The 20374-nt window shown below is 41.9% G+C and overlaps 1 protein-coding gene across 2 annotated transcripts; it reads left to right on the top strand.

Annotated features, from left to right (window-relative positions):
* The first annotated feature begins 947 nt into the window (after positions 1–947).
* On the top strand, positions 948–18496 carry tiparp (TCDD-inducible poly(ADP-ribose) polymerase). 2 transcript variants are annotated; one of them, XM_077611706.1, is made up of 7 exons: positions 948–1281; positions 2214–3184; positions 12277–12466; positions 12750–12937; positions 14690–14995; positions 16592–16849; positions 17218–18496. In XM_077611706.1, exons 2-7 carry the CDS (start codon positions 2223–2225, stop codon positions 17405–17407), a joined length of 2094 nt encoding a protein of 697 aa, XP_077467832.1. In that variant the 5' UTR covers positions 948–1281; positions 2214–2222; the 3' UTR covers positions 17408–18496. The 2 variants fall into 2 exon arrangements, with proteins under 2 accessions (XP_077467832.1, XP_077467833.1); XM_077611707.1 differs by lacking the exon at positions 948–1281 and adding an exon at positions 1516–1864.
* Positions 18497–20374: the final 1878 nt, after the last annotated feature.

Genomic DNA, 20374 nt, shown 5'->3' on the forward strand with positions numbered 1-20374 from the left:
TACTCAAAGGATTTCCCTGAAACCTAGTTGTGTAAAAATATTTGAATAATTTCTCAAAAGTATTTTCCAGTATCCATTTGGTGAAAACCTTCCCTTTTTGTACTTTTACAATCCAATGTTAAAAATGTGACTATATCGAAAGCATGTCATATAAACATCAATTCATATTTTTTAATGGATTCTTATAATAGCCATGGTTTTCATTCGATGCGTAGAAAAAAAGAAGCATAGAATTGGATATCTTTATATATATATATATATATATATATATATATATATATATATATATATATATAAATGTGTATGTATAATGTTGAATATATCAACACTAAGACAGAGCACCCTCTTGTGGTTCAGTCTAAGAAGAACACGTAAAGTGATATAATAATCTCTCATCTCATTTATCCTCATTGAGGTCGCGGGGGGTGCCGGAGCCTATCCCAGCTGACTTCATGCCAGAGGCAGGGGACACCCTGAACCGGTAGCCAGCCGATCACATGGCACAAGGAGACGGACAACCAATGCACACTCTGGGGCAATTTAGAGTGTCCAATCAGCCTACCATGCATGTCTTCGAAATGTGGGAGGAAACCGGAGTTCCCTGAGAAAACCCACGCAAACCCAGGGACCGACCTGTATTCGAACCCAGGTCCCCCACTGCCACTGCAACTTATAGTCCGGAAAATACGGTACATTGTGAAGGCCCCAAAATAACACTTTTGGAGAAAACAGGGCTACATTTGTGAATGATCATCATTTATTCATTTTTAAATGTGTTGACCTCTTGAACAGACGTTTCGAATTGAGCATCAAATGCTACTCAGGGGCCATCCAATTCCCCATTGTAAACACAGCAGGAGGAACAAAGGCACCAAGTGACTCCGACTCATGTGCAACTTCTTCCGGCTACCACTAGACGACTCATGCCCTTGCTGCGTGGAGCTGAAAGTGGGATGCCGAGTCCCACCCTCCAGCAGGTTGGGAGGCGGGACGTGTCCCGGCAGAAGAGAGTCAGTACAAGCAAAGCGATTCCTCTCACAGCTGAGCTCCGCTCGCTTTGCTTACACTTCACTTCAACCAAACGGCTCAATGACACAAAGAAACGGGCGGACATGCACGAGAGCGGCGGGGCCAGCTGAGAGGCACCGCGAGGTTTTCTCCAACTACGGTCATTACTGACTTCTCCACCCGGGCTTAGCCGACATGCTCACTGGGTATAGCGTACCAAAGAACGCCGAGACCTGAGAGGGGGTTGGGGTGGGGGGTGACTTTATCGCCCAGGTAAGTGGCATTTCTCTCGCTCATTTTATTTCCCCTTTCGTGTGAACTCGTAGGGAAGAGTATATGTTTCTTTGTTCTTGTTTAATGGAAGAAGAAAAAAACGCAAGCTCCGAAGGCCATTGAGAAGCATCGTGCCAGCCAAGGGAACATTGTTCCAACTAACCCGGGGAAGCTAAGCTAGCAAGTGGGTGATAAAAGGCAGCGCCTGGTGCGCGGTGCGGTGGTCTTTAGTCGCTGTTCCGCCGCAGTGGAAGTGTGTGTGTGTGTATATATGAGAGAGAGGGGGCTTTTGTGCGTGTGTGTGTGGTGGGCTACGTGCAAAGTTGCGCGGGGGCAGCGATGAGTACGGGGCACGTAGACTACCCGAGGCTGCGTATCGGACTCCCGTGATCAAGATACAGCGTCCCGGGAGGGAGAGGAGGGTAGTTTGGTGTCACAGCCTTGATTTTATCGCTCTTTCTTGAACGCGTAAAACCGATTTGAAGAAAAAAAAATTCAGATCACTCGAATAAAAGCGGCATTATACAATTATCACAAGATGAACGAAGCTGATGTTTGTGACTACCACCCTTACAGGAATTAGGTAATGTATTTTCCGCTTCGGTTTAACGCATGTGACAAATGGCTCGATTTTTTGTTCTCGTTTTTCATCTCGACGTGCAGTAATTTGGATGGTATTATTCAGTACCAGCCGGTTGTTTATTCGCCGTGTCGCAGGTGTTAAATGCGGCAGAGGTTTCGTTTTAGCACATAGATCTTGACGGCCGGCTTGGCTCTCTTTCCAGGAAAGGAAAGGCGAGTTTTGAGTTAACAGCGCTCAAGCTTATTAATCGTCGCTTTATTCGCCAGGATGACTTCACTTAGGGGAAAAGATTAAGAGATTATAGGCATTACCTTTAATGACTACCTCTTTATCTCCTGTTTTCCCCCAGGTGTGCAACATGGATAAAACTTTGCACATTCTCCAGAAATCCACAGACGGCGTGCCGACTGGGATTTCGCTGGATGTGAGTTTGAACGTTGGCGATGGGGAGGACTTCACGGAACAATCGATCGTGGGACTTGCGGACAAAATACCTCTGGTGAAACCTTATTTCAAAAAGAAGCAGAGGAAAATAGACCCCAAATGCCTTCACCGCGCCTTGGAGGAGCCCATCCTGACCACTCTGCTCAGCAACGACATGCCGGGGGACGGCGTGTTTGTGCCGCGGAGTCAGGCTGGCCGCACGCCGGCGAACCTGTGCGTGGCGGTTGCGGCCAAACAGAACTGCATCGACCCAGTGTGTGGACTCAAAGAATCGCCGGCTTCTGACGCCGCCGCTACGGAGACGGGAGACGTGGAGATGGCGGATACCACTGCAGAATTAGAGGAGACTGAGAGGCGTGGGGAGCGACCCAAGGCGGGCCTCCGGGCCGCGGGGGGCGCGGGGACAATAACGTCAGCCGGCAGGGATATACCCCCCATTGTCGCACCCCAGGCTTCTCACCAGGAAGAAGCCATCAAAAGTAATGGCCTCTTAACGCACCCTAACCCCACCCCTGCTAAAGACTGCATTAGCCTCCAGGACTCCCTCCCACCACTCCCGCAAGCCCAGCAGGCTGACAAAGGAGTGCTTTTTCAGGATAAAAGTGAAGAGGCCTCCCTGGACTTAGTGTTTGAGTTGCTCACCCAGCTTCAGTATCACACACACCAGGCAGACTGTGTGGACATTTGTGTGGATTTCCTCCAAGGACAATGTGTGTATGGCAGTGACTGTGCCCATCACCACACGGTCCTGCCCTTCCACTGGCAGATCCGCCGAAGTGACACTCAGACGTGGCAAAGCATAGCAGATGAATCCCAAGAACAGTTGGAGAGACTTTATTGCAACCCGGACAATGACCAAGTCAGGCTCAAGTACCAGTAAGTGTCACCCCCAGTGTTTACTTTTAACTACCCTTGCATTGCAGCTTGTGGTGTCATTGGCACATGATATTTGTGTGCATTTTTCTTAGGGGATTTTAGTTTTAAGATGGGTCCATCGTCACTCAAGAATTTGACCTTTAAAGTTGTGTTGACAATCAACACACAAAATGTTTAGTACCTGAACTTTTATTTAATTTTATTATACGTAGATGTATACATATATTTTACTCTAACTTCAATCTACTATAAACAGATAATTCTGACCTATTAATGTCATGGAATTGGTTTTAACATGAGATTTAAATGACTAAATGATTCATGTATGTGCATACTCCCGCAAAAACAGTATATTAGAAGTTTTTTTTTCACAAAGTGAGAGAGTGGTGGTGGTTAAATTCTCAGGGTCAAACATTTTCTATAATTATAAGTCAAGTGCTCATTTTTACAATGGATGCCTTGTGCAGTCACGAAAGACATAATTATTTCTACTTTATGACATTGAAACATGTAATAGGGTTGTATGTTTGGGCAAACGGTTGACAATAGAGGTTTATAATGCTTTTGCAGTGCAGCTGGTTGCTGTCTCAATAGATACTGTAGAGATGCTAGTACTTTTAAAGGATGCAGCGTGGTAAATGGATAGGTGCCAATGTCATGACAACAATGGTGGTGTAAGCTGATATGCTGCTGGCCCATGATAAGCTACTCCACACTCATTGTGTTGGAAACTCTACAAACATGCTTACCTCTTTGGTTTCACTTCTGCTGACAAACTGCAGGGTAGCATCTAAACATAATGCAAGTGTGTTTGGCATATAAATGTAAGCTTATTGAAATACACGTGTAAAAAGCAACCAGATCGCCTTTAAAGAATGTGAGGGTAAGTCTCTAGTCATATGTGTAGGGCTGTTTTGCTATTATCGTTGCAAGGGTAATTTATCAGCTCCTCACCATATGACTTCCCAACTCCCTGCTGTGATATTTGTGATTCATTTCCTGTAAGCCAGCCCTCTCCTTGGCTGCAGCTCTGTCCTAAGCAGACTTTAGAACACTCATGGCAGAGCGTGGTGAACTTCTGTGACCCCCTTGTGTGGTCACTGACACAGCCGCACTTGGCAGCTTCTATCCCTCCCTCGGTCATAGACATGCACACAATAGAGTGCACACACACACACACACACACACAACACACACACACACTCGCTCTCTCTCCTTCTGCACTGCACGCAGATGCTCACACGAATGAGAAGAGAGAAGCTCAGTGGATTGCAACGCTCTCACGCACTCAGTTTAGCAGACAGAGATAAACCTCTCTTTCACTCTCCTCTCACACGCCCACAAGTTACACACATAGACATGCAAGTACTTGGCAAACCATGGCGGGGTGACAAAGGAGCATGCCGTTTCCTGCGGAACTGTACTATATATGCATGCATAGTCACACACAATGAGAACATGCATAGTGACCTTGTTCTAAATAGAAAAAAAGTACCTCTAAAAGCAGTTTAAACAAGGTGAGCATTGTTAGTTCACCTTTGGTGAGCTATAGGCACTAGAAGAAATACTACATTTTGAGTTAGTTTCATCTAGTTAGCTAGCACACACTGGAATCTGAGTTTAAGAGGTATTAAAAACTCTAAATAAGGCAGTGAAGTTCTACTTAAACACATCACTTTAAATTGAATTATGACATTGTCAGAATAATTATAATGTTCATAAGGCAAAGATTGAACACTAAAACATTTTATTTTGGACCTCATTACATTCTACAAGAGTATCTAATCCACTTTACGATTAAACCAGAATATATTTTTGCGGAGTTTTATCACTTTTCTGAATTGATTTCCATTTCTTTTTGGTCCCTGGCACCCTTTTTTGTCTTAAGTATATTTGATTAACATTATAAATCCAGAGTCATTCCTGGTACTGCATCATAGTGTGTGAATGAGCTGTTTACATCATATTATGACTTGAATTTCAATCCATGAAGAATGGGTTTTAATACAGAGAAAGAAAATAGGGTTTGGTATACATTTTTATTTGATTTGGAATACATTGGCAAAGCTTCGTAAATTTGTTAAATATTTTTTTCAGATGATCAAAATTAGTATTCTTGGGAGTCAGACATTCATCAGAATAAAATGAATGTGCAACATTTGGCCAATTGATCAATTGCCAACAATGCATAACACACCCCTGAAAGGCAGCTTTGCTCACATGTTTCTCAGCGCAAGGATTCAGCCTTTTTTTCCTCAGCAAAAAAGCTTTAGAGCTTTGATTTTACAGTGACATTTTCTCTGCAGGTTGAGTACCAGACCAACTATTGGTCGATGATCAACCGCTGATGAAAACTGCCATAGTTGTAGCACTGTAAACACTGCATGACATTTCACTTTGGGTAGGCTGCATCATCAAGTATACAGCTGTCATAAGTCAATTATTTTGTTTACCATTGTAGTACTTTATGACATTAACCCCAGAGCACAATGTTTAAGGTACTATGTGTGTGGGGCTTGTCCTTAGAGCCCACTTTTCTGGTTTGCGTGCACTTGTGAAGATTTATGCCAATGTTGTTGACTTCAACTAAAGCTCCATGCAAAGTGCTCTTCAAACTGGATATGCACCTGGTTATGTCAGACCAAATTTGACTGGTGTCTTCTACCCTTATAAAGGTTCATCTGACTCACATGACAGATATTTCACATGCCACAAAGATAGGATCATTTCAATTGATGGGCACGCTTTTGTCTTTCACAAATATAACATATCTTTTCTTAGTTGTATGCTTCCTTTTGTTTTTTGTGTGGGGTCCTCCTGCAGAAAACAAATAAATACCCTCACTAAAAAAAAACAGGTTGGATTTATGGTTTAATGGTACAACTTTACGCTCAGGAAAAACCCATTCATTGCATAAGCACATAACAAGCGTGACAAATACCTCTCCCGAGTCCAACTACTTATCAAGTTTGGCTTGTTAAGGCAATCACTTACAGGTAATAAAGTGGTAATTAACATAAGGAGGCAAATTTAGGGCAAACACACAATATATATAATATCCAATTTCAAATGACGCGGCATGGTGGAAGAGTGGTCCGCAAGTCTTCATCGCATTTCTGAGATCAAGGTTTCAATCCCTGGTGGGGTCCGACCTTCCTGGAGTATGCTTTGTTTTCATTACACTGTCTTGGTTTGCTTTGCTGCTTATGATACCAAAAAAGCATCATTCAGCCATCAAGGTGTTCGATTGAGTTGGTCCATATGTCTGATGCATGCCTCCCCACACATGCTTTTTAATAAAATAAATTAAATAATATTTTTTTCTTAGATTTTCATTCTCATCTTTTCCTGGCCAACTTTTTAATTTGTAATTACGTACGTGCGTTAAGGTTGTTTTCCTATTACTACAATGCAGTAGCAGTGAGGGATGTGTTTTGCTTATTTGGCGGTGAGACTACAAAAGTTAATCCTGAGATTTGATCACAGTTTCGCTGAATTCAGTGCTTCACGAGTCCTTCTTATGGAGGCTCAAGCTTTTTGCTGTGCTAGCTGAGCACCACATCTCTTTGATGATCTTCAATAGAGGCTCACTCCAGTCAGTCTTTTTCATGAGAGCACGCACGTACACACTGGGTGATCTCTGTGGTTACCTCAGCCAAATGATAAAATCGATAGTCAGCTCAAGAGCAGCAGATGATTTAACATGCTTGACCGGAATTATGGCAACAATAACATATTTTGTCATCGGTTATGTGGAGCTCTTTTCGATTCTGCTTTTTTTCAGTGTGAGTCGTGTGCTACACTGTTCCCATGTGTGAAGTATCTACAGCACACATTAATCCCAGCCATATGATGTACAGGAATCAAGCGTTTGCTTTATCCGCCTTAGCCGTGAAGTCAGCGATGTGTGGGAATGTTGCCGTCATCACTTCTAGGTATTCATGGTGAATTGCAATAATCGCTGAGAGTCCAGTCATTGGTTAACAGCACTATACTGCTGAACATGTGTTTTTATACGTGAGAGCATGTCTGTACTTTCTGTAATTCCTCTCACGATTAGAACACAGCTTGTGACGTTAGATTATAGAAAACGGAATGTCTCAAAACCATATCCTGGAATATGTGTGCGCGTATAATATAGCGTAGTCATTTTGCATAACCTCCTGACAAAGCATGTATGTGTCTGCGTCTCACTGTGCGTTTGTGGCCGTTGGAGAGCATGAGATTTGACTCTTTTGTTATCCAGGTGATAAAAGGCTTGCTTGTCATTAACTGACATTAAGAGTCACAGAGGACTAAGGGCAAAGTGACCTGACACCACACTGTGTGCATGTGTGTGTGTGTGTGTGTGTGTGTGCATGTCATCATTCTTAAAGGAGCAATGTGTAAGTTTTGCTCTCCAGTTATTCATTGAATGGCCCAAATATTTCAATAGACATTAAAAAAACATTTTTTTGGGGGGGGGCGCCGGGGGGCGAATAGTTCTTACACGGTCCACGGAGTATAATTTATGGTCACTAGTCTTACATTTTGCTCCTTTAGGTCAGATTGATCTCCTAGATCATTTTGTGTCAAGATGTTGGAATAAAATTCACGATGATGTGGCGTTTTCCGCTCATTCTGTTGTGATTGTATACAAATATCAGTTGTGTGTGTGTATGTGTATAAGCGCGTACCCTTGTGTCTATTTAGCATGATACCATGAATCAGCAGGGTGAGGTCATTGTTACTCATCCTCAATGTATTATATGTCAATTCAGTCGGAAGCTTGTTTTTATCTAAAGACTCATATGATAGTTTTTATAAATTTCATTTAATTAAAACCTAACTAGATTTATCATCAACCTCTCCATTCAGAAAACAATGTCGATATATTTGTGTTAAACTTCTAGCTAAACCTCTTTCATGCCTTATTCGCTTATCTTAAAAGGGAGGCTTAACATGGGTGTCTTGTTTTTTTTTCATTACCAACATTGACATTGAAATAGTGTTTCCCCTCGTCTCTGTAAGCCTCTGAGTCTGATTTAATTATCCATCTGCACCGTGCATCTCTCACATTTTGTTCCTCAGGCAGGTTTTAGATTCTCAAAGCCAGGGAACTAAACGTGGGGACACCCTGAACCATAACGTTAATGTTCTGGTCTAGAGCAGAACTGGAACACGTTCTCACGGGAAAAAAATCCGGCACAGACATTAGACAAGTGTGTATCTTTTGCCCTTTTCCAAGTATGTTTTTGTAACTCAAAATGCCTAAAGTAAAAAATACAAAACAAAACCTGCCAAGGCCAGAAAAGAACATAATGCAACTGCACTCTAATTGTGCTTTTAATAAATGCATCACTGAAGCTTATTGTCCCTTTACAATGATAACAAAGTAAGACAACTGAATATAATATGCTCTCTCTTCAATTGACGTATTAGACTAAAATGCAGTGTAGTGTAGTGAGTTGACTACCGGCCCTTCCACAAACAAGACATTTGTTTTTATAGACGGTTGCCAATGGAGATGTTCTTTAAAGCACTCTTCATTAAAACAGGTTTTAATCGGTAGATCAACTGTGGTGTGGCAAAACTTTGAGGGAAATCCTGACATGAATTGAAGTAGATATTGCAATTGTAAGCATACATTTTGCGTGTCTTCTGTTTGGTGCATGCATTAATAAATCATCTTTATTGTTTAACTAAACAAATTGAATTATTTACTCCGTTTTGACATCTGTGATTGGCTGGCAACCAATTTGGGGTATACCTCACCTCCTGTTCGTAGTTAGCTGTGACAGGATCCAACACCCCTCCTGAGACTTTGGTGGAAGATAAATTAGTAATTTTTAAAGATGAAGATTTTCACATTGCAAACATGGGAGTAATTTAAAAGTCAGTGTTGTAAATTACTAAGACTATTGTAAATATGCTTTGGTGAAAATGTCCCCAGTGTGTAACAACAAATTATCGCCTGGACAATAAAGCGACATCTCTAAGTTATAACCTTTAAAAAAAAATTGTAGAGAGAGAAATCTCCACCCGCAAACAAGTAATACAAATTCAGGAAAAGGTTTTTAAAGTGCGAAGCTTTCAAGATTGAACACCAATAATTTGAATAATAGTACAACAGCCTTAATTGCGAATGTGGGTGTGGGTGTATTTTTTATGACCGAAGCATTTGGTAACCGATCTTATCAACTTTTTATCCAGGCATGGCTGAAAGAGGGTTGCTTGTGCGTACATGAGTTTGTATAAAGAATGTATGTGAGTGAGCGTTCCATTTTTTTTGCTTGTCTGTGACGTTCACAGTAGCATGACTGATGTTGGTATGCAGGTTCGTGTGTGTCTGTTTGCCCGTGTGCACCCGTGAGAAAATTTGAAGGCGTGTGTGTGTGTAAAAGGGCACGCAGGGAAGGTATTAGAAGGCTTTTTGAAAATGCTGTGAGTTTTATTAACTTTTTGAGGCAGGGAAAGGTTTGTTCTCTTTCCAGCAACCGTCCTGCCTCGCCCTTTGCCTTACAACTGTGAATGTTCAGCTGTTAGGTACAAAGCAGGTTTGGCAGTTTTTTTCTACAGAACCTCTCTCCACACCTTTAGCACACCTCGTTCACACGTCAACAGATGTTTAATTTGCTTTATTTAAAAATGTAAGTCATCAAGATGATCCTTGCCATACTGAGTCTCAACACGTCTCTTTCCAAACTTTTGATCAACCGCTCTGTCTAAAGCACTCCGTTTGAGTGCACTTAATTTAACTGGTGGAATTTTATTTTTAGAACATTACAAACCCGTCAGGAAAAAGGGAGGGCAGAGCACAGTGAAAAGTCTGTGAAAATCAGTGTCCTGTCTGCTGTCCAAATATTTGCCTGTTAGGGCCACACAGTGGGAGACACAAAGGGGATCAGGCACATGAAGAAACTACCTTTAAATGCCTTAAAGTGAACTTTGCATACTCACAATGAAATCTGAAAATGTAGTTGTTCCTCTAGAACCGTGTCAAAGTGGCGGCCCAGGGGCCAAATCTGGCCCGCCGCATCATTTTGTGTGGCCCGGGAAAGTAAATCATGAGTGCCGACTTTCTGTTTCAGGATCAAATTAAAATGAAGAGTATAGATGTATATTAAATTTCCTGATTTTCCCCCTTTTAAATCAAGAATTTGATTTTTTTAATCAATTGTTTCTGTTTTTAGTTCAAAAATCATTTTGTAAAATCTAAAAATATATTTTAAAAAGCTAAAATAAACATTGTTTTAGATTTATAAAAAACTGAATATCCAGGGCTTTTAATCCAGTTATTTTAATCTATTTATAAAAAAAAATATCTAAATATTATATCTAAAATGGTCTGGCCCACGTGAAATCAAGTTGACGTTAAAGCAACCCGCGAACCAACCCGAGTCTGACACCCTCCCTCTAGAATATACTGTACATCTCAAATCAGCAGGTTTGCTTATGTGTGCGAAATTGGGGAATATCGGATGCTTCCAGAGGGCTTTAATAGGGAAAACAAAAGGAGAGAAGTCAATCTAAACACAGAAACAATTAAGAATGTAGTTATTGGAATCAACTCACTTGTGCTGTGTATTTTTTCAGATCACTCCTCTTTCATTATCCTCTTTCCTCTTCTTCTCAGTTCGTTTGTTGAAATTACAGTTAATTTTTAATGTCATCGTTAAACACTTTCTTTAATGGGGTGCATGAATGTTAAAATGTATTCCCTTTTTACTCTGAATGTGTTTGATGTATTAATTCCAGTTTCACTTCCTCTTACATTCCGCCACACAATGACTAAGTGGAAATTCTGAATGCATACAGTTCATTGCAAGCATGACTTGTTACCTTATTTGCAATAAAACCATCAAGCAGAACACTCATCAATAGTTTACTGTACGTGTTCATCTTGGATGATCACAAATTGCATTTTACCAACTTAAGAAACTAAAATAAGAACTTTGGAAAGTTGTTGGAATACAAATATTGGGCACATCTAATGATCTTTGCTGGATTGACGGTTGGACTAGATCAGGGTATTTGCAGGCTTCCAATCTAGCATCCGATGTGAAATGCAAGACCATGGTGTGAAGCTTAACCTCAGAGACTCACTACTCAGGGCTTTTTTTTATTGAAGGCATTGGTTTTAATCTTAAAGGGCGCACAACAGATCCAATAATGTTATTGAAACGTGAAGTTTGGTTAGAGGAAACTTTTCTCAGAAGGACAGGAAAATTATTTCAGCTACTTTTTGTTACACCTCAATGTGATGGCAATTTAATAGGAATGTAGTTTAAAAAACAGTTGCGAAAAATATAATTGTTTTTACATTTTTCAAATGCTTGGAAAAACGTTTTTCCATTTTTAGTTTTACAAGATTGTGTACACTTTTTTGTTGCATTTTCTTAATTGGAACTTATTCCAGCCAATTGTGGGCATTAGGTGGGGCACACCCTGAAATGGTGGTCAGCCAATTGCAGGGAAAAATGACACGAACAACCATTCACACTCACACTAATTCTTAGGGCCAATTTACCATGCATTTTTGGGGGATGTGGGAAGAAACCGGAGTACCCAGAGAAAACCCACATAGGGACTGGAAGAACATGCAAACAAAGAAAGAGGGGGAGATATCGCTCAAATACCAGATAAAGGCCTATCTGTTTTTTTATATCCCAAATGATAACACTTGTGTTTATATTGCCAGACTTTTCTCACCAAGCAGTCGTGACATACTACCATTTTAGCCCGAGCTGAGTCCCTCACCCTATAAATAAAACGTAGGAGTAGCCACAACATAAGATTAAACTGCAATTTCCCACAAGCTTTTTGATCCTGTGACACATACAGCTTCATTCCTGGTTGCATAGATTGATGTTTTCATTATGGCATTCATGATTTTCCCACTTTTTTGCTCCCAAGTGATGTGTAAGTTATATTTGTCCAGACTGACTCACTAGCTGAGTAATTAGCGGTCTGGTCATGTTGCCCAAGGACACCAGGGTTAATATGCCTGCTTATGAACTGTGACCAATTCACGACAGAGCCGCATATCCTGTGAATGCAAATTGCCGAGATTTGTTTTCAATAACACTTTCATTTTCCGTGGTATGTTTCAGGGGCTCAGTTTTTTCCTTCTACTTTGGAACCATGCGGGTTTGTGACCTAAAGTTTGACCGTGTCCGGCGTTTGACCACTCCCACCAGTCCTCTTACAATGCCCTCGCCGAACCCAAGCCCCACCCCTAGCTGTCACACAGTGTGGAAGTACTACTGCAGAGACAACTTTGGCTGGAGGGAATACTCCGAGGTAAAGCACGCTTCTGACCACAAGGCCACACACGTTAACTCTGCCCCAATCAATCCATTAAACAACAGCTGAGGTGGGATCAATGCAGGCCTGTCTGAATACATCACAATTGTGACAAAACTTTCATCCACCAATTGCATTATTCCCCAACTAAGGCAGTCTTTGAGCTTTTTATACTTTCCTCCTTTTCTATATTAACAGTAATGAACACTCAGCAATGTCATAGAGCTAACTGATCTTTTCCTTGTCCGTGTCATCTCCCTCCATTTCCCCTTTCCACTAGCCGGTGGTCAAGCTCATAGAGAAGGCAACGCTGAGGGGTCTCAAGGAGGTGCGATTCATTACGCTCCAGAACCAATATATCCTAAACATCAGGGAGGGCTTCCAGCAGAACGCCATGTTTGGGTTCAGGCGCCAGATCAAGAAGCGACCCATGTACATGTCCTCTGTGATGCTCGCACCCCACCTAGAGTGAGTACAACATTTTGTTTCATATGAATGAATGAACCGTCCCTGAGATATATTTACTATCCAACACCATGTCGCAAACACCAAAATCTAGTTGAGGCTCAAAACCTGCTTGCCATTTGCTCCTGCAGTCTCAACTATGGGCTGAAACAAGAAAATATTTTGGGAAATTATTCGTATATAGTGTTGAATAATAGGACATTTTGAAAAGTCAAACTTGGAAGTACAAAGGTCACTTAACTGTCTGCATTGCACATATTGGTGTGCTCATATCCAAGTCAATGCAATGTCCTTGTAATGACGATGTTGTGAATGACATGCACCTAGGATAACATGACAAGTGTACAAGCAAATACAAATGTATTATTTCGGTTTTTTTTTTAGCTACTATCAGGCATTTTTATTGGCACTTCTAGCCAAATGTATTATTGTAACACTATAAATTATACATTTATATATTTATAGTTATTATATTAATGTTTTGTAATTATATTTGTTGTTTTTATTCATTATTATTAATAATATTACACAATGCCAGTCATCTGGTCTCACCCACATTGGGTAGATGAGAACGAGCTGTTCGTACTGGACCTGGCAACTATGAAAAGGGAAAATATAGGAGTGTCAAAGATGGAGAAAAAAAAAGATGAGACACAGGGTGCAGAGTACAGAGAGAGACGGTGAGTGAAAAAGAGAGAGCCAGAGAAAGAGAGAGAGAGAGGCTCGCAGCCAAGAAAGTGAAAGATGGAGGGCGCTAAATGGGTTCCAGACCGCTTGAATGGTGTATGAACCGTGACTGTGAGCTGGAACTTGGAACGAGCGATGTTGTTCCTGAGAGTTTCCAATGAATGCAATGTCCCAAGTTTGATGTCCAAAACAAGTGTATGTGTGTCAGGAACATTCTGTGCAAGGCCTAAAGGTTGAGGTCATTGTCACTCTCCCAAATTTCATGGCCGCCAATCTCTGGTTATTGTTCCATTTCTCAATTGCTTGGTGACAATTCTTTAAAGCCCCTGTGGGGATGGAAACGTTCGACCGCAGAATGAGATGGAGACCAGACAGACAGGACGAGAGGAAGTGTCACTGTAACTCAGTGTCACACTAATCAAAGTCTCTTGATGACACACAACGGGCTCATGTTCTTATGGCTGATGGCACATGCTCCATTTACGGTGTGAGAGTGAGATGTTGAATGACAAAATGATTTTTTTTTTTCTGACACCACATGATTGCTGTGCAATCTGAAATTTATTTGTCTCTCCCTCTTCTCGGGGTCTAGCTCTCTCAGTTGTGTTGCACATTGGCACTCTCATTGACTGCTCAAAATACATTTGAGAAAGGCCCAGGCATGACAGTTCATTGGAATGACCAGATTAAGATTTTTTTGGCTGCGAAAAAACCTCATTAGGGTCACAACTGAGCTACAGACTGTCCCAGTTGACTTTTGGCAAGACTAGTTTTGACAATTTAGAGTCTTCACTGAACATGAAGTGAATGTTCTCGCAACGGGGGAGTGAATACGGAGAACCCGAGAAAACCCACAAATGCACATGGAAAGCATGCACACTCCACAAGGCAAGTCTGGCCAAGATGTGTTGGATTCAGTCTTACATCTGTGAGGCAGGGGTACTATCACGAAGAGTGTGACAATAGCTCCATATGGCGATATTTTGCAAATCCGATTTACTATAAAATCTGCGACAATTGATTTGAGTTTAAGCATTAATGAGATGGGAAACTCTTTTCTATGTTCAGGACTTTGGGTGGAACCTCTTCTACTTCACTGTCCAGCTCTTCCTCCTCTTCGTCATCCCTCTCATCGATGGACCTCATGACCTCGCATCCGCTCTCCCCAACAACCGCCAGCCCGCCGAGCCTTTTTCCAGAAACATGGTTGCCCATGGCGGTGAATCAGGACTTCCTACAAGTGCCCGTGTCCCGCGACGACCGCAGCTACAGGACCGTGTACAGCTTGTTCCACAAAACGGTGGCTGAGACCAAGTTTCGGATCATTAAGATACTCCGGGTACAAAACCCCTTCCTTTGGGAGAAGTACAAAAGGTGAGTTTTGAAATTCTGTACCAACTCTTTTCACACAATGTAGCTGAATGGGTCTTTTTACGGACTTAAGGACATATTGACCTACTACTGGACCGTGACCGGACGTTTCGTTGAAAGACGTTTGGTCCCCGGACGTTTGGTCGACCGGACGTTTGGTCGACCGGACGTTTGGTCGACCGGACGTTTGGTCGACCGGACGTTTGGTCGACCGGACGTTTGGCAGAACGGACGTTTGGTAGAACAGACGTTAGGTAGAATGGACGTTTGGTCGCCGGGTTCGCTCGCTGTCAAATTATGAGAGTTTACTGTTGATATTTTGATATTAGATATTTAGATATTAAACTCACTCTCTCTCTCTCATGATTATAATTTTGAGAGCTTGTTTCAACAGTAACAACCCGGCGACCAAACGTCCGTTCTACCAAACGTCTGTTTTCTACCAAACGTCCGGTCGACCAGACGTCCAGTTGACCAAACGTCTTTCGACGAAATGTCCGAGTACCCTACTGGACATATGGGTATAACAGTATTTTAAGAGAGACGGAAAATATACGAATATGTCGTGGTTTATTAAACATCTAGCACTATTTCAGGATTACTTCGGTACCAGTATTAAATTCTTAGCACTTTTTTTTCCTTTGCATTTGAGTTGGCATAAGCTGAAAAACGTAGTACTTAATGATGGATGCAAGCATAAAAAGATGCCTTGGCATTGGCATATTTTCATGGTGAAGTCAGTCCGTTTTATTGTAGAAAATTTGTAACAACTTTCTTGTTCGCAATTTTTGTTGTTATTGCTGAAATTGCAAGTATTTAATACTCTCACAGGGAACTAATTATACAATGGGGGATGTGAAACGCTGGTATAGGGGGAAGAGAAAAGACAAATGAAACTAACTCTAGTGCAGCTTTGTGACAATGAACTGGAGTTTCTGGGAGAGTGAAGCAGATGTGGTGATGCTTAGGTGACGGTGATGTGTGTTCCTTTTGCGAGCACAATGGGCAAACTGCAGTGTTCAGAGTATGCCAGGTCTTGTCAGCAGTGAAAAGTGCGCACAGACAAAGGGATGAATTGACAGTCAGAAAGTGATGCCCCATTCTCAGCATTAATTAATTACATTTTGCATAGTGCAATTCATTTTTTTGTTGTAAAAAACAACAACTTAAGGGTAGCAATTTGAAGGGTGTCCATGTGCGTGTATGCATGCAAGCACAGGGATAGTTTGAGTGCGTGCCGTGGCCGTCTGTGGCAGGTCACACGCTGTAGAATCATGGGAGGTCACGCCCGGGTCACCGCCGAGCTGGCTCTTGCCTGTGCATGCCTGATTGATCCGCTCACATCAAACGACCTGCGTGCGTGTTTTGCTCAAGAAACGGATTAGGTCGAATGTTCTTACCGTTTTTAGTGCAAACAAGGTTGTGAGCATTTAAAACGTTGTCATTCAAGCTTTTTACAAGATCGTCACCTGCACTTGTGTTAAATGACGTGTGACTATTTTTGTTCTCAGTGAAGGAATGGATGGCTTAGCTTTGAAGGAAATTTGAATTTAGCTGATGTGATTGATTGTGTGATCGCCTCTTTTTCTATTGCAACAGGAAGAAGGAGTACATGTCCAGGCGTATGAGTGAGATGGACCGGCTGCTGAGCGAGCGTCACCTCTTCCACGGGACTTCGTCAGACGTGGTGGAAGGCATCTGCAAGCACAACTTTGACCCGCGTGTCTGTGGCAAACACGCTACCATGTTTGGCCAGGGTTCCTACTTTGCCCGGAAAGCCTTCTACTCGCACAATTTCTCCAAACGCTCACCCAAAGGAGTCCACTGCATGTTCCTGGCCAAAGTGCTCACTGGCAGGTATGTGCTTGAAAATAAGTCTTAAATGAAACTAGAAAATATACTTTCAGCTTCATGCAATTAACTTCCATCCAGTGGTATGGTTCCCCTACATAAACAAAGTGGTGGCGTTGCATGGACTCATTTCATATATCTTTACCACATGGGGCCCATGATCTCATATGCACCCACATGCTCTGATGCTTATATTATTCAAGCTTCTTTAAGCACACAAAAGAGTGGCAGCCTTGTCATCATTAAATTTAAACGAGTCTTCTTTTAAATGCCAAATTATTCCCCAACTCTCAAGACAGACACTGGTCTAAAAACCGTGTAATGCTTTTAATTGTTTACATGCAGTAAACATGCCCGTCTGTCTATCTGCGCAGGTTTACTGTAGGAAATCCTTCAATGCGGCGACCGCCGCCGATCAACCCCCGTGATGCCTCCAGCGACCTGTACGACTCGTGTGTGGACAACTGGGTGGACCCTCAGATCTACGTCATCTTCAATGACGATCAGAGCTACCCATATTTCGTTATTCATTACGAGGAGGTACCTAGCACGGTAGCCCTCTGAGCACACTTTTTTTTAGGCTGCTCAGGTGTTTAGCCCCTTCCCAACACCGCCCAATGGCTTAAAACACATTGAGAGACATTTGCAAAGGAAGCTGTCAACTGGATACGACTGGACCGTTGAGGCACAGCAATCTACGTAACTCCCTCAGTACGTTCACATGCACCGGTTTTTAAGCCACTGACTCTGTTAATTTATAGGTGTCAACATTGGAATTGGATTGAATCTACGGATTGCTCCTTTTACACATTAATACAGCCAAAAACTGGAACCCTTTCAATTCACAAGAGTTCATCCAAGGAACCACTACTTGAAGACTGCGTGCATGTAAACGTGCTGAGCTTTAAGAGATGGATGGATGGCAGGCGGCAACCGTTGCACTCGGCTGGAGTCTTAAACCCTGTTTACTTAACGAGAACGTTCAAGAAAATCAAACATGACAAACTTTTTGACATAGTCGTACAGCTGTTAATGCACACAGTTCCATTGCAGGTCATACTGTAGTAGACAGTTGGCATCTTTGACTTTAGTATTCCAAGGAGACAGCAGAGGCTTCCAATAACTTGGACCAAAAGACAAAAAAAAGAAAGTGTGTTTTCCCAGCTGCTGGCCTATATGTTTTTTGAGTTTCAAGTCAACGTGTTGCGTGTTTCTATTTAGTGGACCTGAATCTCGGGGCCTCTTCTACCGGTCAATGGACGGGAGCTTGAATAAGACTTTTCCAAATGGACATCTACGTACTGTAAACCTTCAGGCAGAGGACTCAAACCAAGTTACACTGTCCCTTGTTGGCGTTGTTGCCTTGGGGCCCTCCACTTTACTTTGGAAAGGGGGAGTTGAATTGAAGTGAAGAGTGTTCATGCTGGGGCTGCAGCATTGAAACGTATCTCTTTCTCCCTCTTTCTCGCTCTTTTTTTCTTTCTGTCTCTTTTTTCTGACTGACTGTTAGTGTTTAAACAGTAGACAAGTTTGATTGAGACAAACTGTACAAATATTCTGTTTATATTTGAGCTTGTGTGCCTTTTGTTCATAAAAATGTTTATTTATGTTAGTTTAATGTGACTTGATTGAATAAAAAAAGGAAAAAGCAAATATCAAGCCCTATTGTAACGTGGTTTATTTTCATCTGCAAAAAGTTAAAATTTGGAATGTCAATTTCATGGCATATTTATAAAAGCTAATTACTCATGGTAATCTGAAATCACTGAATGCTAAACCCAAATTTGAACTAAACATTTATGCTAAACATTGGTAATTCTATTTCTTAATCGAGTACCCTCCACATTTTCTTTTTTTTAAATTCAAACAGAACATTTGATCATTTACAAACTAATCCAGTTAAACTAATTTCAAGCCATCTTGTGCAAAAACAAACTAGATTTCATCGTTTCATTGGTATCTCAAAGAAATGTTAATAAATTCCCTGGTATCAACACATTGACATGACAAACAACCTCAGGGTGTGGAAGGTATTTGGATATTTTTGAGGCCAAACACATGCTTCCCAACTCCTTTCCCTTCATTCTACTCGATTATTCATACTGCTATCATGTTAACTATTCAAAAACCTTTAAAATGGCCTTGCGGTTGCACTATCCTCTACATTTATACTCTCAGAGCATCCTGAGAGGATTTTAGGTCTGATTACTGGGTCAGTCGAGAAACTTTCTCCACCCCACTACATATGCGCTCACATCAAAACCTCTTTGGGTGGGGAGCATGGCTAATGCGGTCCTTGGGGTGGGGTTGTCTCCCCCAGCACGAGTGTTGTTTATGTGGTTCCGACTGTTTGTGGGTTTACAGAAATAAAATATTTCCAAAGAGCACATTGCATATCATAGTCATTTTCAGGCCATCATGCAGAGACAATTTAGTTTAGTCGTTATACTTGTATGTATTTCTAATGTTCTAGTTATTTACTCAAATATTGGCAACGTACTAGAATAAATCCATCATTATGGGGAACTCAAAGATATGGATTTTGTTATTTAATGTGAATTTTTTTAATTAAAAAAAGTGTAACCATAGCCAGGAAATCAAAATTTTGTTTTTTTAACCATACATTCACAATTGCGTGAATATAAAAGAAAAAAAAACGACGCTATATTACAACTACACTTTATGTCATTCATTTTATGATGTATTTAATCGATATTTAATATACCATAGATCTGGCAACATTGACACGTCACGTTGCAGGTTTTCTTGCGAAAATAAAATACTCTTGTTCCCGGTAGTATTGCTTTATAGACTCGTTTTTTTCCTGATGTCAAGCAAAAAAAAATATTGCATCACCTTTTTGGAAACACATTGTCAGCTCAACCTATCACCTCAATTCCTCCTTGCCTTTGTAAAAGTCCTTGGGCTCCACCACTTGCATTTTGTTTGTCCCTCAGCTCCCCTCGGCCGCTACTTGGCCTGCAGTCACTGTCATGTGAGGCTGTCGTGCTGAGCTTCACTTTTTTGTGTGTGTGTGTGTTATAAAGAGGGGAATGAAGGGTGGGGGCTGGGATGGGTGGGGGGTGGATTTTAGGAAGCGGGAGCAGGAGTTATTTTGCTCTCTTCGTGCCTCCTCACTGGGCTGCGTGCCTGTCTGCTCCTCTCATGTGCATGCAAGCTTGCAGAAGTTGCCCTCTGTTTGCCCCCATCTCCCTCTCTCTGTCGACTCACCCCTCCCTCTGTTAATCTCACACCCCACCCTTCCTTTAGGTTCCTCTCTCCCCCACCCCCTAATCTCCCTCGCAAACCTGCCCCCCTCCTCTCATGGCCTCTCCTGCCGGTTTAAAACCTCCTTTTACCCTCTCATCCTAACAATTCTACCCCCATTCTCTGTCTCTGCCTCTCATCTATCTTAATGCCTGCTTCTATGAGTCATGCAGCGGGCACTGGCTGGGTTTGTTTGCCTGAATGCCCTCCAGGAATTGCTGCCAGGACTCAGAAAGCACTACTTTGTGAACCTGCTGGCTGAGG

The sequence above is a fragment of the Stigmatopora argus genome, chromosome 10 (genome assembly GCF_051989625.1).
Source record: "Stigmatopora argus isolate UIUO_Sarg chromosome 10, RoL_Sarg_1.0, whole genome shotgun sequence".
Classification (NCBI taxonomy): domain Eukaryota; kingdom Metazoa; phylum Chordata; class Actinopteri; order Syngnathiformes; family Syngnathidae; genus Stigmatopora; species Stigmatopora argus.

Bases quoted from the DNA above. Each gene is read 5' to 3' on its own strand.
- tiparp (XM_077611706.1), top strand. From the start codon at position 2,223: ATGGATAAAACTTTGCACATTCTCCAGAAATCCACAGACGGCGTGCCG. The intron at 3,185-12,276 runs GTAAGTGTCACC...GGTATGTTTCAG, and splicing joins CAAGTCAGGCTCAAGTACCA to GGGCTCAGTTTTTTCCTTCT. The intron at 12,467-12,749 runs GTAAAGCACGCT...CCTTTCCACTAG, and splicing joins GCTGGAGGGAATACTCCGAG to CCGGTGGTCAAGCTCATAGA.